Below are 25,452 nucleotides of genomic sequence, written 5' to 3'. Positions count from 1 at the left end.
CTGGCCAGCTGTAGGTTGTTGTCTGAAATTTTTTGGGTGGGGAAGAATCCTTGGGCTTCCATTGCTTTGATTCTTATTTGGTCTCAGGATCCCAGTGATGAACCCATGTTTCATCATCCATAACAATTCTGGAAATGAAAGTTTTGGGATCCTTCCACGAAGCTCTAAATTTTCCTCACAACACTGTACTCTGAATTGTTTCTGCACAGGGGTCAGAAATCTAGTAACCCACCTTGCACTGATCTTAGGCATCCCCAAATGTTCATGGAGGATGGTTATAACTGCTCCCTCAGATGTCATATTCCCTATAGATTTGGGACACCTTTAAATGTCTGTTCATTGCATGAGTTTCCACAGCTTGGCACATTTCTGGAGTGGTCACTGTCGCAGGCTTTTCTGGACTTGGATCATCTTCGATGGACTCTCTACCGCACTTGAATTGTTTTTACTAGAATTTCATTTGGTATTCTGAAAGTGCACTGTTGCCATACACAGCCACCATCCTTTCATGAATGGCCTTTGGCCCATTTCCTTCTTTGGTGAGAACTTGATTACTGAACAATGCTCCAATTTCAGCAAATCCATAATTTGATACAGGTGTCTTCCTTCTTTCTGTTACAGAAGCACAACCTAAAAACATAGTGGGATCAAAATTAGTATGATTCAGGTTGAGATATATAGGAACACGATAAATCATGAATCATTGAAATATAACTATAGGAAGTATCTTATGTAGATAATTTATTGAATGCCCCTCATATATAGTGCAAAAGTATACTCCACTGCATATTTAAAATAGAGCCACTGTTGTGATAGCATGTTCAAGATTTATGCACCTCATCACATAAGCAGATAGTCTTCATTATAATCATAGTAAAGTTGTTCAGTTTACAATTTATTCATATTATTACAATTATTTCAAAGTGACTTTGAATGATTCATGATGCAAGTATGTTTATTAGCATTCGATGATCTGAATGTTAAATGTATCAAATACTTACTGGTTTATTGGCATCATAAATAATTTAGTACATTTTAAGTTTTATCAGTCTCCTTTTTACTTTATTTGTTTCCAAATAATTTCTGGATGTTCTTTGAGAACATGTTTTGGTGCAGGGTTGACATTTCATATTTCAGTAGTATTATTGTATTATGCTTAATTGAAAAATGTAGTACCATTTTTATCTCGCACTTGATGATCTGTATATTTTTAACTTATTATTAAGTGTTTGAGATGGCCAAGTCCAGAAGAGTTTACATATTCATTGTGACTACACTGGTGTTCAAAGAAAGTGCATCACCTAGGGGCACCTAGATCACCTGTGGGCAGGAGCAGCAGTGTGTAGCACACGCTTCTTGATTAGACCGGGGTTCGAGCCCTTGACCACCAAATATGGAGGATGCGGAAAGGTCAGGGAATGACCACTGCATATCCCTGGAGCAATATGGCCTTAGTTGCTAATGCTCCTAAAAACCAAATAACAAACAAAGCATCACCTAGGAATTTCACATTTCTAACCCTTTTTCGCGGTGGTATGTTACATTAATGACTAGCATCACAAATAGAAATATAAACAAAAGATATTTATTAATAGTTAAGGCAAAGCTAAGTAATATTTGACAGATGCTCTCAAAATATTCCAAAATGATCATTTGCAACCTTTATACAACAGTTTTGGTAAACACGGCCATTATCCCTGAAATGTTATCAGAAGCCCTCAATTTGCTTCGGTTTATCATTTTAAATGGGAAACAAAATGAAAAATTCACCAGGTGCAAACTAATATTTAGTTCAGAGGTTCCCAATCTTTCTCGGTTCACGGCACCCTTAGTGTCCCAGTAATTTTTTCACAGCACCCCTAGGCCAAAAGAAATACCTAACACAGTGGTTTTCGAACTTTTAATATATACCTATATAATAATTTTATTCTTTATATAGAGGTACTTAATAAAGATCAATTATAGATCACCACAAAATTAAAAAGATACCCTTTATATTGTACCCTTTTTATAATGAAATAAATATAGAAATTTAAAAAAAATTATAATAATAACTATTAATTACTAATAACTAAAATTACTAATTAATAATAACTAATAACTAAAAAATTATAATATAATAACTTTAAGTAACTTAAACCCAAATTACACGGCACCCCAAGAATGTTGTTGCGGCACCCTGGTTGAAAACCACTGATGTAGTTGAACCGCCTCTGGCCCTGATGACAACAGCACACTGTCGAGGCATTGACAAGATCAATTTCTGAAGATAATCAACTGATAATTCGTGGTTTCAAACACGAATTATGGCTTCCTGAAGTTCACGAAGGGTCTTTGGTTTCTTTCTGGCAACTGCAAATTCCACATGATACCCTATAGGATTCAGGTCCGGGCTGTTTCCTGGCCAGCTAACAGTTGTAATGGACCATTCTTCCAACCATTTTTTTCACCTGTAACAAATGTAAACACATTACTGTTGAACCTCTAATGCAGAAATGAAGCCAAAGTAACTACAGAAGTGCCTACTTACACTTTTCGCCTGATGACAAGGAGCAGAGTTGTCCTGAAAGATGCAGTTACTTGGCAGGTTGAAATGGTTTCTAATGGTTGGCAGCAATTTTCCTTCCAATATAGGTAAGTATCCGGCATTTATGAAACCTTTTATAAACTGCAGGTGACCTATTCCGCAATACAAAATGCACCCCCATATCATTTGGTTGGTAGGGAATTTCACTGTAGACACCATACAGTCTGGATGGCATTCTTAAACAAGTCTACAGCGAATCATTTGTCTCCCATCAGAGCCATGCAGGTTAAATTTCTTCTCATCCGAGAAAATAACTGACTTCCACTGCTCGTGGGTCCATTTGACATGCTCCTTACACCAAATTAATCGGGCCTTTTTCATTTTTTGTGTGAGGAGGGGCTTTTTCTTAGGACGACGGGCTACAAGTCCATTTTTGAAGAGGTGTCTTCTGACTGTTACTGCTCTTGCTACCACTCCTGTATGTTCTTCCCATTCTCAGCTCAGACAAAGAAGCTTTACGGTTTTTAAGGCATAAGCACTTAAAAATGCAGTCCTGTTTTGGCATAGAGACTCTGCATCCAGTTCCTTTTTGTCCTATCAGCAGAACCACTATTCTTGAGTTTTGAAAAATCTACTCACTGTCAACTGATTACAAGACACTCTATAAGCAATATGATGGGAAGAACATCCTTCATCATGTAAAGCAACAATAGTACTTTTTCTTTGTGCCGTCAACTGCATGTAACTCGCCATCCTGACACAATCAAGGAATGACTGCAAGTCTTGCAGAGTGTGCTTATATAGCTGAAAGTAACAGTTGATGCCATATTACGTCATCACCTACGCATGTCAATCTTATCTGATGCAATCTGTAAGCAATATTGCCATATACTTATGTTATTCGGATGACAATTACAATTTTAAGGAGTGATGCACTTTCTTTGAACACCAGTGTACATACATATTGAATTAATTACTAAGAGTAGCCAGATTTTTGGCATCACATACACTGCTATGAAAAATTCCCATACATTTTTCATAGCAGTGTTTGTGTAGAATCCACATCCTCATTACTTCTGGCCATGTACCACTGGATCATGGTCATCCCAGTCTCCCACTAATGTGTTTTGGTAATAAAAGAATGGGTTATAAAAGAAAAAAATTATTTGTAAAATGACTTTTTTTTTTACTAATAAATGTAATTTTTTTTTTTGTAAAATTTCTTTATTATTTTTGCAAATAACAAAACAGTCTATTTACAAATAAATATTATCTTTTATATAACAATACTTTTATAAACAGTGTATGGGAAAAAAACAAGATGGCATATGAGTTTGTTGGAGAAATTCCTTAACAAATTCTTTAACTCTGAGAGAGTGAGCACTGCTGTATTGCTTTGCCTGGCTAGACAGCAATCTTTAAAAATGCTTCAGTAAGATAAAACAGAAATATAGAGGCATCATCTTGCTGCTTTCTTACAGGACAAGCCTCTAATGGAAGATGTTAATGATTGAAATATATAAGAATCCTCATTATATTCATTAAATGAAATGTCCCTCATTTTGCTGTTAGAACAGTAAGGTTATTAACAGGCTTATTTTTTTATAATTTTTTTTTTTTTTGATTATTTGATTTGTTTTTTTTTTTATTATCATGGAGATATGAAAATGTATCCCCAATTTATAAGGGGAATCAAAAGGTTACAAGGGTAATTGCAGAATGTCAAACTAACAAGGGTGCTTGTTAGTTTGACATTCTGTTTCAGGAAAATAATGGAGTTTCTGGTTAAAAAAATAATGTAGGATCATCTAGATAGGAATGCAGTTATACTGCAGTTGCACTGTAGATTTGTTAAGTGGTGATCTTGTCTGACCAGTCTGATTGAATATTATGATGCAGTAACAAAGGAACTGGATGCAAAAAATAATTTTGACATCATTTCAGAAAAGCTTTTTATACTGTTGCACATAAAGGACTGTTATACAAATTGGAGTAGCATGTCTTTAGGGCATGTTACTGCTTTGGATAAAGGAATGGTTGAGGGGAGAAGAGAGAGAGAGAGAGAAAGAGAGAGTGGTTATCAATGGACAGTGCTCTTTTTGGACTAATGTTATTAGCAGATTACCCCAGTATTCAGTGCTCATTGTTGTTTTCTCTATTTATTAATGATATTGATGAAGGCATATCAGGCATAATGTCTTAAGTTTGCAGATGATATGAGGGTTGGCAGGGTGGTTAATCACAGTAATCAGGGTATGCCACTGCAACAAGTTTCAGACAAATTAGGTAGATGGACTGAGAAGTGAAAATTGAAGTTTAATAGCTAAATATGCATGGTTCTTCATATGGGAAAGCAGTAATCCTAGATTAATGTACCAACTATGTGCTGCCACACTCAGGAAAGTGGAGAATGAAAAAGACCTGGTAGTAATTGTGCAGTCAGATATGAAATTATTTGACAGTGCAGACAGGTTACCAGGACAGCTTATGGGGTTTTGTCAGTGATATACAAGAATTTTGCCTGCAGGCATAAGGAGGTGATTATACCATTGTATAAGATAGTGGTCAGGCCACATCTTGGGTACTGCATACAGGTCTGGAGACTTCTTTTTAGAAAGGATGTGAATCTGTTGGAATGGGTGCAAAGAAGAGTAATGAGATTAATGAGAGAAACAAAAGGGTACTCTTATCAGGAAGGGCTTCAGTTCTGTAAACTGCAGAGCCTGGACTAGGCACCTGTATGTGAGATCTGATTGAGGTGTTTAAGATTTTGAATGGATTGAGTAAGCTCAATGGTTATGGAATCCTTCCTCTTGCTCAGACTATATGTTTGGGGGGGGGGGCATGAATTCAAACTGAGGAAGGACTGTTGCAGGGTAGATGTGTAGGAATTTGTCTTGAGCCAGTGGGTGGTTGATTTTTGGAACAAACTTCCATCTGGTGTTTGTAGAGATGGGTAGTTTGAATAAATTCAAGGAAGAACAAGACAAGCTATCAGAAGGGATGGCCATGTAGTATGGGAAGCATTGGCTTTTTTTTTTTTTTTTTTTTTTGATGATGATGCTGTATAAGCTTGCTTTCTTACATAGTTTGCTACTACTAATACTGATATTAATATAAATTGAAAGTTTGGGGGCAAAGAAAAGCTCTCACTTTTTTATTTTATAACTCATCCCAAGAATTCAATCAAAGAACTGCACAGTAAGTTTAAAGCCAGTCAACACAACTTCATTAATTGAGATATATTTATTAATAACAGTAAGTAGCAGTAAATACATATTAATTATAAATAAAATCTTTCTGAAAATCAGTAAGCACCTGTCTTCCCCATGGTTGAATTGACTTCAGGAAAAGTGTACAGTATTTATCTGATACCAAGGGACTTTGATAACAAGGGACATGCAACAACTTACTTTTGAACACTACATGTTTAATAATCTGAAGGTTTGATAATTGCAAAAGGTTTTTAAATTTATGGCTAGTGAGTGTATTTAATTGACTCTTTTTCTGCCAAATTTATTATTTAGCCCACCCATGATTTGATCGTAATACCATATCATGCAATTGAGGTAATGTGTTGGGCTCTGCAAATCAATGTACTGATGACTTTAGCAAGCCACCCAAGATTTTTGCCAGTATCTTTAAATTTCAATTTAACATTGATTAACAGGAATTTTCAACTATTTGATAGTGTCTACAGATTAATAGCAGGGTCATAATGGAAACAAAAAGTTCCACAGAATATAATAAAAGCATTTTTGTTTTGACATGTGAGTAAGTGTAACCAGTGACTTTAGCAAGGCACCAGATGTGGATGAGGGTCTCCAAGATGTTTCTCAGCAATTTCCTGGTTAAGTACAACCAACCCTAATTGGTAAGAAGCAACTTAAGGCTACCATTTTGTGACCACAAGTATGGATCGAGTAGTAGTAGAATAAAATTCAATAAAATTGAGAATGCTGTGTCAGTGACTATAAAAGCTTTCTCATGCCAAATCCAAGAGAACTTGTTATTGTTTGCATTCACATGTACACACGCATGCACATAATTACTTATATATAAGACTTCCAATTCTGCATTACCAAATTTTATTTTCCCCAGAAATCACTTAGTTTTTGGTGTCACCAGATTGAAATATTCATTTTTTTCATATACAAAATGAATTATAACTGTAAATGATATTTTGCTTTTCTCTACCTCTAACTGATAACAAATATTCCCCCTCCAAACCACAACAGATAATGTAATATTAATAATTTTAAATGCCATATTAATCAACATTTATACAGAAAGCATCAGTTGGCATCTTCAGTATGTTAGTATTAAACCTGAGGCCACCTTTTGATGGCACTGGGAGTGAAGGTGTTAAAAGTATTATTGTTGTTAATTTGCTATATTTTGTTTAATGTGCTGTTATAAGACCATTTTTAACAAGTTACTTATTATTAGCAGTGTATATATATATATATATATATATATATATATATATATATATGTATTATTAGTATCGATAATCAGGTAAATGGCCACTGGTTTGTGTTGTTACCACTTATTATTATCAATTAGTTGATCAGCTTAACTTGTGCTTACCACATATGCTGAGATTGTTGTTGTGTCTGCATAGTGATGTATTAACCACTATGTTGAGATATTGTCAGAAGAATAATATGAGTCATTATACTGTAGAATCAGATAAATCAGTTCAAGTTATTCCTCTTATAGAAAATAATGCCAAGTTCTTCATTGTTCAAAATGTATTTGTTGTTTTATGGGAAGTGTGAAATAAATAATCATACTAGCAACTTTATAATGCAGGTATAAGTTTAAAATATGCTAGTCTTGTTTAACAACAAAATTCACAGAATTTGCTTGTATTTCTTCCCAGAGATAGCCATAAAGGCAAGGCAAAGTTACAACTTTGAATTACAGAACAATTTAGTAGAGAGGTTTATGAACTTAATTTAGGTAGCTTACAAATTATGTTGAGCAGAATGTAAACAAAATCATATATTCAACACAAACTTGTCTGTTAAAGAAAATGCAAAATGTATGATGTCATTATATTCAGTGCAAAGTACATAAAAGTGATTATTACATACACACAGGAGAGAGAGAGAGATAGAAGGTTTGTAGTAACTTCTCATTATGTTGGTGGAGCTATTTTTTGTGTTCTTTTTTTGGTGGAGCTATTTTTTGTGTCATTCCAAGCATGACACTCCAAATCGATAAACTTGATCAGTAGCAGTCCGTTATTATCGCTGATAAACATTGGCATTACTTTTTCTGCACAGCATGGATCAGAACTTAATGGTGGGGAGTGTAATGATAACACTACGATTCATATTTTGCAACTTGTTTTCTTAACCATTTTTTGCACCATCCTGCCACTAACTATTGAGATGTTGGCTTATGGCTATCTGATATACCATTTGATCTGGTGAAAAAAGTAGTGTCATATTAAGTCTATCTGAGCACTAACTCATCTCCCATGTGTAATATGCCCATAAATTGCATGTGTTCTCTGGTTGATTTTCTGGAAGAAAAGCCTTGATCTGGTTGTGGATTCCATACACTTCATATAGTGGTATGTATGTTAAATATAAGTGGGATTTTTTCCTTCATCGACCAAAAAAAAAAAAAAAAAAAAAAAGAGAGATCATATGATGTTCTTTTGATTTGGATGTTTCATGCTGGGTTGTATATCTGAAATGTGGCTTTTTATGAACAGACTTCCTGGTTTGGTTTTGGGTTTACTTTTTATATAAGTGTGTTAATCCCTGTGATGGCATATGATCATTTGGACCATATTGGAAATGTCAAGGTTGTTCAGTTTTCATAAACATATCCCTTATAATATTATAAAGGTTCCTTAAAATGGGGTTTATTCTTATGTTATAATACTGGTAAATGGGGGATGATACCATTTCTTTTCATTATTTGTCAACGAATATTATTCCTGTAATTTTTTTGTTATTGGTGATGTAACGTTATATAATTACTTGAGAGATTAAGTGTCAAATGCAGTAGATTTCATTCTCTCTGTGGTACTCCAAGCGTTTTTTGATTCATCAAGAGTCCTATTTTCCCCACCTCTTTTCATGAAATTTGCTTGAAGGATAAAATATTAAAATATTAGTTGAGTATTATTGCTATTTGTGTTTCATATTTTCCACATTAGCAAATTTATTTTAAAACATCATTTTTTCTCCCCCCCCCCCATAAGTGCTTTTAGTTTTTCCATGTTATGACATGATAATCATATTGGAAAACAGGTCTTCAGCTTCGAGTTGCATATCACAAAACTTTTTAGCAATGACCAAAGTTGGTTGTTGCTAGAAAGTTTTGTGATAATAATCATATGTCACAGTGTGCATATATATTCTGTCCTGTCTATTCTTCCTAACTGCAATATATTTCACATAAATATACTTTTGACTCAATTTATTTTAAGGATGCCATTTAATATATTTTTTGAAAAAAAAAAGAAGTGTTCTTTTAAGTTATTTTATATTTTATTGGCTGTCTTTTAATATTTTTTTGTTTTCTTTCTCAAAATCTTGTTATTTTTAAAATTGTTTTTTATTTTAAAAATGCCTCTTAGAAGACTGGAGAAAACACCTTACTGCAGATTTTTATTTTTATTTTTGCTTTATTAGACCTGTTTTCGGCATCCAGAATGTGAAACAGCACGTGAAAATCACGATGCAGTTTTTCTTCAGATGCGAAGAGCAATGGATTTAATACATTTTGTTGTCAAAGACGGTGTACTTCCTGAGATATCTAAGGGTGGTGAATCTGAACGTAATAGCAGTTCTCCTCGAGGTAGACTTAGCAGTTGTGGTTGGAATGTGGAAGAATTGGATCATGGCTTGACTGTTCATAATGCTATTAAAAAGTTTGAGGTAAAAATGTTTTGCAGTTATTAGAATGTCATTCTTTAATGCATGTTGTCTTAGTCAAAATATATTTACAAAGGGTATTTAAGAACACATTAATAGGTATTGCGTTTGTGATTTCACAGCTGCCTTGAAGCTTATTATTTCATAAAGTAGTATCCTATAAGTATATCAGTGATATATCACCATATTTTTCCATAGTAGTTTGAAGTGAAACTTGATATACCTTCATCAATATCATTAATAAATATATATAAAACAACAATGGGCCCAACACCGAACCCTGGGGACACCACTAATAACATTAGTCCACCTAATATAATTTTTAAGTAGAAAAAAATAAATTTTATTAAGTAGAAAAAAAAAATTTTTTTTCCTACTAAAATCATGTGCCTAAATATGGTATTTTGAATTAAAAATCTTATCTATTTCAATTTGAATATAACAAAATATATAAGGTTTCCTGTATAACTAAAATCCCTTGCAGCTAGCAAAGGGATTAAAATGTCCCTTCCACATCATGTGGTGGAAGAGGTCTGGGGTTTGAATCTGATTGATGGTGCAAGAAATTTTTATAGTCTTTTTCACACCATGGCCAAGTTAGTTGGTCTCAAATAAGGATATAGGACATAAGTATTTTCTCTTAGAACCTCCAGTTTTTTCCCTAAAAAAAACAGGCAAACTGGCCAAAGAATGTATATAATTTATATATATACTAATGGTATATGAATTTTAGCTTAAGGAATGCCAGTATGAAAATATAAAATATGCATAAACTGAAGATGATATAATTAAATTATATAGTAATTTTTTTTAAATGTTATAGTAAAATTTACTTTTTTTTTCTATAAGCAGAACTGATATTGGCTACTTATGAGACCATTTCTGCATTTTCAAAAGCTCATAGTTTTGCACTTTGAAAAGTAGGATGAGAACAGAGGTTTTAAAGTCTAAAAATCAGTAAAAAAAAAAAAGTTGTTCTATAAAATTTAGATATAATAATCTGATTCACTCATAAAACCCATTATGATGTTGATATCTGAGAAAGCATAAAGTTTATATTTTATATCAGAGAGAGAGAGAGAGAGAGAGAGGGGATCTCCTTTTATATCTTGAGCCCCTTAAAATTTTTCATAAATTTAACTCCCCTCCAAATTCATGAACAAGTGCAAATAAACAGATTTGACCTATGGATATTTATACAGATTTGAGCTATGAGTATTTATACTTGTATCAATGTATATATTCATTTATAAATTTAATCTCAAAGAAATAAAATATGACTAATAGAAATAATTAAATTCTTTGTACCTGGATTAAGTGGGATGGTTTGTCCACCTTTGTTAAAAAAAAAGTGCTTCATAAAAACATGTTCCCCCCCATATCATTGGACACTTATCTGCTATTTTACTACTAACACACCTCCAATTGTTTGAATTAATCTTGCTCCATCCCATATGTTAAACTTCCAAGAAATTAATGTTTATCATCTGCAGATATTCATTTTATTAATTCATTTTAATTATATTAAAATTAAAATAATTTTAATATATTTATTTATTAAAAAACACTAGTAAACCATTTGGATAGTTTAATGTCCTTTCTGCTTGACCTACAACCTTTATGAGCTGAATTCAAAAATTAAGGAATTGAGTCTACCTGGATGGGGGAGGGCAGAGACATTTTTGGGCTTTCTTCATACTGTGACCAAATTAGTCAGCCACTGGTTTGAAAGATGCTTGGAAGAAAATGATTCTAAAAGTCACATAGTTTTTCATCCAAGTGGATTAAATTTCATTCATAATGCACATAGGCATCAACACCTAAAAAGGGTGATATCAACCAGTTCCTAAAAAGGGTGACAAATCCCTCCCATCCAATTATTGTCCTATTGCAATTACTTCTACTCTTTCTAAAGTAATGGAGAAATCAATTAACTGGCAACTCTTAAACTACCTAGAAACCTTCCATCTGATCAACAACCGCCAGTATGGATTCTATCAGTGTCGATCCACTGGTGATATTCTGGCTTATGTTACTCATTTATGGACAAATTCAATGGAAAAGTTTGGTGAAACACAAGCAGTTACTCTTGACATCTCAAAGGCTCTCGATCGTGTTTGGCATAAAGGTCTTCTAAACAAGCTTCCATCTTATGGTTTACCAACTGTTTTTTTTAATTGGTTATCCAGTTTTCTCTCTGATCACTCACTGATTGTAATGGCAGATGGCTCTCTGTCTTCTAACTTCTCCACTAATGCTGGTGTCCACCAAGGTTCAGTTCTTTCCCCCACTCTTTTCCTCTGGTATATTAATGACCTTCTTCCATTGACTGGAAATCCTATCCATAGTTTTGCCGATGATAGCACATTGCATTCCACTTTCCATTTTAAGAAACCTTGCTCTGCTCAAACAGCTTCAACTTCTCGAATATCCGCTACCAATTCCTTAAATGCCGATCTCCAGGTAATTCTCCAGCGGGGCAGAGACAACTTAGTTGATTTCAATCCTTCTAAAACTCAGTCTTGTCTTATATCTCGCAAAAAGGATTCTTCTGCTCCTATGCTTATCTTTGGTGACACTCCGATTTCTAGGCAAAATGATATAGCTCTTTTGGGGATTACCCTGACTTCTAATCTCTCTTGGCACAATCACATTACAAATATTGCTTCCTCTGCATCTAAAAACTTGGTTTTCTGTTTCTCTCAGCGTTACTTTTCTTCCAAACAGCTGCTCACTCTGTACAAATCACAAATCCGCCCAGCCATGGAATATTGTTCCCACATCTGGGGTGGTGCCCCCAAGACCTCTCTTAGGCTTTTAGATTCCATTCAGAAGAGGACAGTTAGGTTAATTAATGACTCCTCTCTAACAGAGTCTCTCCACTCGTTATCTCATAGATGTACTGTTTCTGCTGCATGCCTTTTCTACAGATACTTCCATGGGCACTGTTCTTCTGAATTGGCCTCTATAATTCCCGCTCTCTCTTTCAAAACAGTCCAAACACATGCCGCCACCAGCCAACATCCATTTACTGTCCAACTTCAAACTCAAAGAACCAACTTTTCATCTTCCTCGTTTATTCATTCAACTGCTGTTTTCTGGAACAACCTTCCTTCATACATATTTCCTGAAAATTACAGTCTACAGAAGTTCAAGTCTAATGTCAACAAATATCTTCTTTTATCTTTCCAACCTCCAACCCAAGCACGGTACTAAGTACTATAGGTTCTAATACCTCTCGTGTTTGGAGTTTTCATTTAAAAAAAAAAAAAAAATGTGTTAAAGGGAATTTATTGTACTAACTGATTTACAGAGTGCCAATTAATATTGGCAATTTTTCTGAATTCTATTTTGAATCCTCTTGTAGGTCAAGTTGAAAACAGAATCCAGAAACATTGTCAAAATTAACCTTTTTGCTAGTGCAAACATATACATATGGAATTTCAGTGTGAACTGTTTGGAGTGTGAATATAAATGGATGTTTTGAAGAATTACTTTGGTGCAGTGTCGATAAGTCACATCTGTGTATGTATAGATTGTCTTTAAACATCTGTTAACTGCATTTATAAGTAATAATAGCTATTTTTATATTTGCCATAGTTTCAGAAATCAGCACAGGAAAGATGTAACCTTTCACATTGTTTTGAACCATGTTTGAGCAATGTGGACAATATAAGTCAAAATTGAAGAAATTCGGATCCAGCAGTTGAAACAGAATCATATATAAATGTAGAGGACAGTAATCTCACTCTAATTGTTTAGCTATGAAGTTGAAATAAAAAAAAAAAAAAAAGAAATTAATATATAAAAACATTATATATGCTGCCCAGAAACTTACTCATAAAAAGGGTTAATTCAATATATTGTGATGAGTTGTACACTGTAAATCACTTTGACAATAAGTTCACATATTTTTCTAAGTGAACTATAACTATTTGTGTTAATTAGTGTAATTTTCTCGACACATCTTTAATAACATCCTTCTAAAAATTCATGCAATACCTAGAGATTTTATGAAACGTAAAAGTACACATACCTTACATTAGCAGGTTAACAAATGTCAGTGAAAAAATGCTTCAGAGGCAATACAGTTGTCTATAACCATATTGTTAAGTGGCTGCTAATATTCATAAATAATCCCTGAGTGACTGTATAATAATAATAGCATTAAATTGTTTTTAGATATTAAAATATTTTCATAGTTGTTACATTTATTATGTTAAGTCACTGATGAAGTTATGTTATTGGAATTGTTGTGTTATGTTTGCTGATATTGGCAACTAATATGCATGCATTTTTTTCAGGACATTGTTGAGATGACTCGTATGACTCTAGTAGGGCCTATATATAGGGAGAGATTGACCAGTGCCTTAGATGCTGTTGTGGAACGTACTCAGGACTTTACTGACTCTGCCTATACTTCTCATGGACACAGAGAAAAGATTCTCCTACTCTGTGATAGGGCTAAACTTGAGCTCAATCAGCTGTTAAGGATAGGTGTTAGCTTGGTTAGTGTAAAAGTTGCAGTTATATCTTAAAAAATGCATTTTTAATGTAATTTAATCACTTCATTGGCCAATTTTTAGTTATAAAATTAATCTGGCATTACTATCAAATACCCTTCCAAAGAGAGAAACAGTTAAGCATAAAACTCAAGTTTGAGCCACTAAGCTTTTCTATTTATATAATGATAATAAATTTAAACTGTATTGATAAAAAAAAAAAAAAAAATTGAAAAATGGAAAATGATAGAAAGAAAAAAGATATTTCATTCCTGAGCTTTTTAGAAACAGTTTCTCATGTGCTTTAGCAAATTATGAGCTTGAATCAAAAAAAAAAGCTTTAAATTTAAATAAGATACCTGCCTTTGCAAAACTAAGTGGGAGTTTATTGCAACAGGCAGTTACTTTTTTGGCTAAAGATAAATTTACATCACCTTGTATATGTTACTTGAGAAAGAGTAAAGATGCCCTTGTTGTAGTTTAATAAACTCATTTAAAGTTTTAAATATCTCAGTCAGATTACTATAGTTTTCAAACGTTATAATTTCAAACAAAACAAGGCTTCAATAAAAAATAATTCAAGTCTCTTTTGGTGACAATTGCTTTATACAGTATCAAAATGAAACCATTTGTTTTATGCAATTCATGCGATAAACAGAGATTTTATGAACAAATCACTGTTTCTCTCTATTTATAGTTCCTGTGTATCATTTCAAAAAACTTCATGAACTGTTCCAGTAACCTGTCTGCACTGCTCAGAGAATGTTATATCAGACTGTATAATTCCTCCTAAGTTTTTTTCATTATCAACTAACTTGATCCATCACTAAACATACTTGATCCATCACTAAACATACAAGATCCATCACTAAACTTTGTGGGGCATTGCTTGTGACAACAGTCCCTGAAGAGCACCTGTCATTTATATCCACACTATTTTCTGTCACTGAACTATACTTTTATCCACATTAGTGACTTGCTGCTGATACCACAATGTACCAATTTGTATAAAAGTTATTCATGTGGAATGACTTTTATAAAAATTATATATTGTACATTTTTTTTTATAATACATAAGAGATTACATGGAACAATTCGGTATGCCAAAGCTTGTATGTGTATATTTACAGATATATGATCAAAATAGTAAAGATTATCCTTTTATGCATTTCTGCTTGTCTAATTTAATTCTTTTTCCCTATTATAATAAATTTTCCCATATTGTCAAAATATTTAAAAAACACAAAAACAAAAAAAAACAAACAAACAAGAGAGTGGCTTTAATTCAAGACATGTGGAATAGCACTAAAAGTCCAGTGAACCATGTTGCTTTAATTTATGCAGAAAGGCAAGCAAATGCAGGAAACAATGCAGCAAAAGTAACAGTAGACATTAGAAACACACAAATAGAAGGGGAGGGAGTGAGAAAACTAAGAGGCAGTAGCAGAAGAAGCAGGGGAAGAAATGAAGCAGCTACAGCTTGCAAAATAGCAATGGCAAAAGCCATGGATATATATAAACACCCTGAAATTTAAAATGTAAAATGATGTAGCCTAATATAGCTAATTAAATAAATGAAGTTTTTGCCAGCTACTGGCAACTTGTTCAGTAGCCATGACCTAAACTGTGAAATATCACTTGATACTAATTTAACAGTATGCACCATGCTAATAGCCCATAGTGACACAAAGCAAAGGCGAGAAATAAAGGGAGTTGGCCATTAAGCTATTCTCTTCAAAAAAGTTACAAGATTAATATCTGACAATGGGATATTTCAAATACCAGACAACTAAACACCTGTGGCAACTTATTTGAATGGCAGTAACTTTTATGCTGTGCACAAAAAGAAAGACACAGTCATAAACCAGACAAAGAACTCACTGTAACATACAGAAATGCTAATTGTGAACAACAATGTTATTTATATCCAAGTTAAGTTGCATAGGAATGCAATGCCAATTTGAGCAAAATAATCAAGTAACCCAATTTACTAAGCAGAGAAGGCACAAATCAGTTAATCAAATGCTACTGTGAAATATTAACTTAAATACATAAAAGTAAATGTCAGAATTTAGGAAAAAATACAGAAAAACAGTATACAGATATATCAGATATATATACAGGGTGTCTCAAAAATATTGGTACAAACGTTTAGGGGAGGTAGGTAACATCTAAAGGAATGTGAATCGCATAGGAACCCATAACCAGAAACGTCACTGTAAGTCGGTAGACGGTGCTGTTCATCAGTTCGTGAGAGAGAAAATTTCTGGTTTACTCATTCAAGCAGTAGTCACCGCACGAAGAGCATTCATCAATGTACGAACTGTGAGCTGGCAGACATGCACCTAGTGTATGGATTAGCAGAGGGCAATGGACGAGCCACTCAACAAATTTATGGAGAACGCTTCCCAGACAGACATGTACCGAACCACCGTTTGTTTGCATGTGTGCATCAAAATTTATGCGATTATGGGTCATTTAGAGGTAACAGGAGTAGTGCAGGCAGACCATATTTGACGCGAACTCCCGCCACGGAAGAAAGTGTGTCGAATGCCGTCCAGAATAATCTTACTACTAGCACACATGCCGTTGCCTCTGCCTTAGGAGTGTCTCGTTGTAGTGTACAGCATGTCTGGCACGACGATTCCTTACACGCCTTTCATCTCCAAAGGGTTCAGTTACTGCTCCCCAAGATCATCCTGCACGTGTGGCTTTTGTGCAGTGGTTTCTCCAGGAAAGTGTTCAAGACTTGAATTTTCCAGCCTATGTTTTGTTCATGGATGAGGCTTATTTCACTCGGGAAGGCTTATTCAATCAGCACAATGCTCATGTGTGGGCTCACAACAACCCACACGGTGTGCACCCCCATGCGGCACAACATCGCTTCGCAATAAATGTGTGGGCAGGTATGGTTGGTGACTGCTTAGTCAGCCCATACCTCTTACCATCCCGCATAAACTCCGCTAAATATCGGATCTTTCTTGAACAAGTTCTACCAGGGTTACTTGACGATGTTCCAGCAAATGTGAGACGCAACATTTGGTTTCAACATGACGGGGCGCCTGCTCATTATGGAAGGTGTGTTCGTGACCATTTGAATATGTGTTTTGGGCATCAATGGATTGGCCGTGGTGGACCCGTTGCCTGGCCCCCACGCTCACCTGATTTATCGAGCCTTGATTTCTTTCTGTGGGGGCCCTCAAATCTATCATGTATGAATCGCGTGTGGAGATGGAAATGGATCTCGTGGCGAGACTCGTCTGCGCTGCTGCTACTGTCAAAGAAACTCCAGGTGTGTTCGACCGTGTCCGCCAATCCATGCTGCGTCGGTGTCATGCATGCATCGCGTCTCATGGTGGAACCTTTGAGCATCTGTTGTAACATCATGAAATGCATTGATCTCATACTCCATTGTTAATATTATGTCAAATAAATGTTTGCCACTAATTACTGTCTTGTGTCATTTCTGTTTCTTGTGCCTCTGCTACTACTTTCCCGTGATGTTTCCGGTTATGGGTTCCTATGCGATTCACAGTCCTTTAGATGTTACCTACCTCCCCTAAACGTTTGTACTAATATTTTTGAGACACCCTGTATGTATATATATATATATATGAAAACAGTATACAGAAATAGTTAGTTATATAAACAATATATTACTGATAAAATAAATAAAATAAAAAACATTTAGACATACAGGTGTCCTTTGCTTAATGCTGATAATTTGTTCCGGAAAAACAGAGCGCTAAGTGAATCTGCGCTAAGCGACGCCGCATTCCCATAAGGTAACATATGTATTTTTGAGTTGCGGTCGGTGCCATAGGATATTTCCTAATCAATAATAAACGGTAGTGAAAAGATGCACAAATGTTGGTCAAAATATTTAATATTTAAATATTTGTACATTTAAAATATTCTGCATTACATACGTATATAATTATGCGGTAACTACTTACGTATCAAAAGTAAACTTAAAATTCCAATTAAATAACGAATTTAATTGATTTAATTTAATTGATGAATTTAATCATGTGAAATGTGTCAATTTTGGCTTGAACTTTGGCCCTCTTCCAAATAAACTAAAAGGGGTATTAATTTTAAATCCCCTGCAGCGTTACCACCCAACAATAAAGTCAACTGGTCCTTCACTGCTTTGAAACCTGGCATGTTTTTTCTTCTTTCAATATGAAACTTCTTTTAGGCATTCGTTTCCACAAAAGTCCTGCTTCATTTATGTTATAAAAACTTGTTGAGAAGTATAACACATAATACTCCTCTTCAATAATTTTAACAAGTTCTTTTTTGAAAGTTTTGGCTCCTTGTTCTGCACTAGCAGCTTCTCCCTCGATTTTAAATATATTCAACCAGCCCTTACCAGTTTTAAATGGTTACACATTTTTTTTTTTTTAGGCGAGTTTTCTTCAGATCATCATATTGGCTAATCTCTCTCTCTCTCTCTCTCTCTGTTTTTTTTTTTTTTTTAAATATTTAAGTTAACTGAATTCTGCATTGGAATATTATCTTCAATAAAATTAGTTAAAGTCTTTCCATTTCAATCCTAATAGCCAGCCTAGTTCTAGTTGCTTGCAGTGGAACAGCTATCTTTCCCGCTGCTAAAATTAATTCTTTATTTTTTTATAATTGTTCTTACAGTTAAAGGTGCAAGTCCTAAATTATGCACACAATTTAGAAGCGAATCGATTCCACTTGTCGTTGACCGGAAAAACGTCTAATTTAATTTTCAAATTCAGTCTTTTTCTTACATTTATAGTCTTCATACTGTGCCCAGACATTGTTGCTTTTTCATTCTTATCGGCCATTATTAGCTCTTCGAAAATGTAACTGCTTTGGTTGCATTAATTATGATACAATGTTCAAGTAAACTGTCCGTTACGCACGATGTCTAATACTGTACTGTGTGATGACTAGACTTCGGATAAATACATATAACGCAAATATTAGAAGCAATATACATGATCATTTTTTAAAATGTTGATCTCGGAACTACGTAACAAGTCGCTGTACTGCAATTAAATTAGTGTGTGAGAAAATTTCATTGAGCGTGGGAAAATTTCTTAAATCGGCGTGGGAAACGTTTTAATGCTGTTCATTTTCAAGCTATCAACTCCATCAAATGAAACGATTTCATTAAATATGCCAAAAATGCAATCTGTAAAAGAGCGTTATAGTCAGATACGGGTTATAATATAAGAACAGCGTTATAGCAAACCAGCGTAAAGCGAACCGCGTTATAAGGGGGGCCTGCTGTATTTATTTAAAGTTAATCATAGAAACACAATGCAAGTCATATGAATACCTTTTCTTTGTGACTAATGTTTGAAATTAACATCAAACCAGATGTAAAAAAATAAACCAGCAGCATGCGATATGGTTGTGATACCATTAGGTCTTCTGTAACAGATATTAGTATTTTGTTGGCTCACCACAGCTTTAATTACCACTTTTCACTTATCTGTTATGGAGTTTATCAGATTCTTGATATCATTGCTGCTTAGTTCATGGCCAGACACGAATAATGGTGTCTTGCAATGTTATCGTGCTTGATAGTTTTTTAGCAGCAATCTTGTCTCATAACACTTTAGCAGTTTTCAATCGAATTCAAATTGGGACTATTTCCTGGTTATGATAAGGATTGAATATTGCAGCCTTGCATGAATTTTATCTAAAGATAAAAAAAATTGATAAAACAATCAGGATTTGAAACCGGTTAAAATTAGCTTATTAGAAATTGTATTAAATGATTATGTAATGTTGTACAACTTTATATGCAGTGTGGCAAGGCACAAAAACATGTTGGAAAACACAGTTTTCTGTTTCTCAAAAGAGGTCTCTGATGAATGGCAGAACAGTACCATTTACAAATTGTATCCTGCCTACTCCTTTGCTCATTATACATTTCTAAACCATCTGGCCCAATGTAAACTTTACTGTTGATTGAATACAGTCAGGGTAATAAATGTTGTTAGATCTACACCAAATATAGCCTTCACCACCCGATCTGTGGAAGTTAAATTTGGATTCATTAGAGAATATTACAGATTCCCATTTCTCAATTGTCCAATTAGCATGTTTTTTAGCCCAGGTTAGCTGGTTTTCTCTCATGGATTTTTCAATAAGAGCTTCTTATAAGGATAATATGCTTTCAGACCCCCCCTCATCACAAGTCTTTGTCAGACAGTTCTATCACTTGCATTTCTCCCAGAATGTTCCTTCCACGTGGATTTTAGGTCTGTGCAACTTGGATGATGATCAGGAAGGCATAGATGCTTCAAAATTCTGTCCTGTGCCACAGTACTTTTCTGTTTCAGTCTGAAAATTAGTTAAAATTGACACAGAATCAGTCTACTGTGTCAAGGTAGACTGACACAGTAGACTGATTACAGCCAGCTTTTGCAGCTACATGTTAACTAGAAAAGCCCTCCCTATCAAGAGCAATAATTATGTTTTCTTTCTTGGAGTTAACTGATTTATATTGCTATACTGCTGCTGAATAGGAGGTGAAGACAGATAGCAGCAGGTGGATGCTTTTATAAACAAGATGATGCAATATCACTCTAATACCACAGGATGATGATGCAATATCACTCTAATACCACAGGATGATGATGCAATATCACTCTAATATCACAGGATGATGATGCAATATCACACTAGTTTTACAGGATGATATTATCGTGTCTTGAGATGACATAATTTTACCTATAGAGGGAGTTAAGGAAATTTAAACTTTAAAGAGTGTGATGAAATTTTATGTGGTTGTTCCTGCATATATATATATATATATATATTAGAACCTACAAGTGCTAAATTTATGTATTATGTTCCATTAATAATTTCCAAACACCAAATTCTTTCTGTTTTATGTATATGTTTGTATATATGCTTGCAACATGTAACTCATTCATTGAGATAATGCTGTATTAGTTCAGAGTGTAGTACTTCATGGTAGACAGTGGTATGTAATTTTTAAGACAATTAGATATCTCACTATACCTCATATTAAAAAATATTGGCATATAATGCTTATCCCAACCAAAATTATTAATATATTGCTTAAGCAATATACCAGTGTTATATTTTTGTCTAGAATAAGCATATAGTCTTTATTCATTTTCAATTTCCATTTATTATTTAACCACTCTGGGCCAACAGGGGTACCTGAGGACAGCAGTGCCTATTTCTATTCCATTTTTTTACATAGTTTTGCCTCTATTTAGCAAAATGCTAGACCATTTCCCGTGACCACATAGCATACTGTCCAGATAAAGTACATAGTGTGAATACAGTCGATTCTGGTTATTTGGGACACATCGGGACTAGTGCATTTTGGCCCGATTAAGTGGCTGCCCCAATTATCCGAAATTTCACGTAAATAGTTAAAAATACAATGGATCCCCGCATTACATTTGATTAATCAAATCACGTTACGAAGGACTCACCATAGTAAAGTACCATTCACTATACGATGTGTAGTAAGCGCCGTCATTGTGATCACGTTTGTGAATTAAATTTTAATTCTCTTAAATGGCGATTCTAATTAGCAAAAATAGGAGGAAATTTATCCACAGGCTATAAAAGTAAAGATATATTAAGCACAAATTTACCTTTTATTACCTTACCAACTAAAAAATTAAATGGTACGTGAAAATCGGAAGAATATATATATATTTTTTTTTATGGAAACCCCAAACACGAAAGGTATCAAAACCTATAGTACTTAGTACCGTGCATGGGTTGAAAGGGAAGTATGGGGGGGGGGATGCCGGAAACTTTGCTCTAGAGGCTATGATAATCAGAATAATTAATACGTACTGTAATATGTCCATATGAACTAGTTGACATTTCTGTTCACTGACATTTGTGGGTGGGAGTTAAAATTTAAAACAGTAAAAAGATAAGCAATCAATAACAAAGAAAACGGCACACACAAATTGCAAGTAACACGATACGTGCAAGTGAGAACAGAGTAATGAGTTACGAAGCTTTAAAAATAGAAGTGAAGAGAAGATTCTGAAAATTAATTTTTTTATATGATTGAAGATTCCATGGAAGTGTGAACACATTTCACCATAATAACCCATTCCAAATATGCCAAATTCTGGCTGTCGGTATTATCACAAATTCAATAAGATTGACTTTACTATCCGTTTATGATAGATTGCACTAACAGAAAAGCCCAATAAACAGGTGACTGCTAATTGTTTTATGGTTGTGACCTCCAGAAATCTGACCGAACCACGTGTATGGTCGGAGACAATCGTAGGGTAATATCCAGTGCTGTGTTCTCCTACCCCGATTAAACGGCATGTTGTACCAATTAAGCGAAGTAAACCCTGGCTATTTTCTCGATTGGGTTCTGTTCTTTAAGATTTGCCCCAAATAAACGGCTGCCCCGATTAACTGGTGGCCCAAATAACTGGAATCCACTGTATATACCTACATCAAGCTCTGTCTATCAAGAATCTGCAGATAAAGGAAACTAGGTGGCAGTGATCACAATGTGCTGAAGTGGGATTTACTCAAAGAGGTAACTACCATCAAGGGTAAAGGGAAGGGTTTTTCTTTCGTAAAGGTGACTACAGTGGTCTGAGACAGTATTTAAATTTTATATGGTGGAACCAACTGATGATGTTACCAACAGCAAATTCAAAATGGGAAGCATTCAAAGAATTAATCTTGGAAGCCACTAGGCTTTTCATACCAACAAAGAAATATTGTTTAAGATTTAGGCCTGAATGGATATCAGATGAACTAATTAGACATGTCACAGAGAAGAAAAATGCATGGGATACATAAAAATTAACACGTGACACAGAAGCCTATGATAGATATAAGCTGGTCTGTAACCAAGTTACAAAGGAGGTTAGGTAGGCGAAGGCAGATTACGAGAAATCTTTGGCAAAGGATGCAAAGAAAAACAGCAAAGAGTTCTTTACTTATATAAACTCTAGACGGAAGGGTGAATCAGATTGGTCCACTTGATACCGATGGTTCAACTGTTGATGATCCTGCTCAGGTAGCTAACAAACTGAATGAATATTTTGCATCAACATTCATACATGAGGAGTTATTCAGGGAGGGGAATGCCAGAGGTGTATTCAACTCTGGCAGTAAGCTAGATAATCTTGTAATAACTGAGAGTAAAGTGGAGGAAAAATTATTGAAGATAAACACAAGAAAGGCACCTGGGGGTGGATGGAATCTATCCAGTTATATTAAAGGAGGTGGCAAAGGAAGTAAGCAAACCCTTATGCATAATTATGAGAGCTTCCCTGGACTCAGGGGAGGTAGCCATGGACTGGAGATGTGCAAATGTGACCCCAATCCACAAAGGAGGATCAAAGGGAGACACAGGTAATTACAGACCTGTTAGTTTAACTTCTGTTCCAGGGAAATTAATGGAGCCACTGGTTAAAGAAGCATTACAGGATCATCTAGGCAAGGCTTCAGTTATAGCTCGGACACAGCATGGGTTTGTTAAGGGGAATATATAGAAAACTTAAAAATGCTAATATACATTAGACAAAATAAAAAAAAAAATAAAATTAAAAAAAAAAAAAAAAAATATATATATATATATATATATATATATATAAATGTGAAGTTTGTAACATAAATACAGAGTCTGAAAAGATGGATATGAGAAGTACACATAGTGCCTGAACTAAAAGGGTTTAAAGGATAGTAGAAAAAGGAAGTAAAGTAGTAATGTAATAAGTGAAAGAATTTTAAAATCCTAGTGCAATTATGAAATGGGACTATGGAAGAAATAAATTACAAAGTGATATCACTGTATTCAGATATGGGAGGGCAATTTTAGAAAGAAGTCGAATGTAGGGAAAAATAATTTAATTTATTTTTATATTTATTTCTTCCATAGTTCCATTTCATAATTGCACTAGGATTTTAAAATTCTTTCACCTATTACATTACTACTTTACTTCCTTTTTCTACTATCTTTTAAACCCTTTTAGTTCAGGCACTATGTGTACTTCTCATATCCACCTTTTCAGTCTCTGTATTTATGTTACAAACTTCACATTTATACATTCTTTTGCTTCCTTTACTGCTGCCCTGCATGTTTTGGAGCATTTGACATACGATCCTTTTCATAATATTTCCCTATTTTTTCTCAACTGCTTAGTTTACTTCTAGATCATATAATATAACTACTATATACATATATATGTATATATATATGTATATATACACACATATACATATATATATTGCTGTACTGTGAATACTGGACTGTGATTACTGTCTACTGGCCAGTTATCCTTCAGTCTATTTTTCACAATAGTCTCCATTATCATTATTATTCCAAAAAAAATACATTTCTGTAATTGTAATATCATGCCATTAATCCATACTTAAAGCCATAGATCTACTTATGTGCTGAGGAAAAGGTTAATATAATTGGATAGGTTCCATCAGCTCGTACTTTCTTTAATGAGGAAACTTGTAAAACATCATGTGAAACAACTTTTGATTTTCTTTTCAACATGAATGAAAAAGAAATAATAATTTTTATAACTGTTCTAGCTAGAGGAATATCTGTTCCTTGAGCTGTGTTTAACTTATAAGTATACAATTTTAATCAATAGTCATATAAAGTTATGAGTAGGATTGCTAGCACCATTTTTTTATAAAAAATTGAATTGTTCATCTTTGAATGAATTTTATTGATAAGTATATATATTCTTTTATACATTCATATTTGAATGAATTTTATTGATAAGTATATATATTTTTTAAGTGAGGAGGAGGAGGAAACATAGGTTTCTGAATGATTCGATTGTTCAGACTGTTTTATATTTGTTATTATTTTATATTGATAATAATATCAATAGTTCTATTTTTTCTTATGTCTCTTAATATAAATAATATTAATGCTTATTTCTTAATAATTAAGGACCAGGCTGGCTTAACATCACCGAATGATGACTTAGAAGCTTCCATTCTTCAGACATTACGAGCTAGCAAGGACCTTAAACAAGAGGTAATTTGTGATCATATATGCAATGCAATTCATTAGGAATAATTTTCATTATACTGCATCAGTGTAAAAATAATAACATTAAAAAAATTTAGGCCATAAGAACTATTGGTTTTGTTTAGTAACACATGCATTTTAAACTATTTATATGATATTTGAATTTTTTTTTTTCACTTCACTGTGTCGATAAACAGGGTAATTTAAGAAATCATCATTGAACCCTCTTAATATCTCTTAGTTATTTTATAAACGTTCCATTCAAACCACCTTGTGTTTTTAGTGGTAAAAGTAAGACTTCCAGGTAATGCTTTATAGAAATTACTTCAGGGTCGTGGGTTGCCCATTCCTATATGAGACTGAACTTTCATTGCTATTTACTCTTAACATTTGCAAAGTATTTTCAAATATCCTTTTCCTTCAGGAAGCTGACCATCTAGATTTATGACAGTATCCTTCGAGATGACTGCCTATCTGAAATTTGCTCCCAAAAATTCATGACTATTA

General features: G+C 34.0%; 1 protein-coding gene across 1 annotated transcript in view; it reads left to right on the top strand.

Moving 5' to 3' along the window:
* The window catches only part of LOC150076069 (alpha-catulin-like), a 330,340-nt gene that overhangs the window by 244,812 nt on the left and 60,076 nt on the right, over window positions 1-25,452 (top strand). Inside the window, exons 6-8 of the mRNA XM_090387250.1 lie at window positions 9,184-9,429; window positions 13,731-13,934; window positions 24,865-24,951. Of these exons, the coding sequence (XP_090243376.1) occupies window positions 9,184-9,429; window positions 13,731-13,934; window positions 24,865-24,951 (537 nt within the window). The remainder of the gene's footprint in view (window positions 1-9,183; window positions 9,430-13,730; window positions 13,935-24,864; window positions 24,952-25,452) is intronic.

The sequence above is a fragment of the Mastigoproctus giganteus genome, chromosome 13 (assembly GCF_048544385.1).
Source record: "Mastigoproctus giganteus isolate SK-2022 chromosome 13, ASM4854438v1, whole genome shotgun sequence".
In the NCBI taxonomy this organism is placed as follows: domain Eukaryota; kingdom Metazoa; phylum Arthropoda; class Arachnida; order Uropygi; family Thelyphonidae; genus Mastigoproctus; species Mastigoproctus giganteus.
This window is presented reverse-complemented; position numbering and strand designations above follow the sequence as displayed.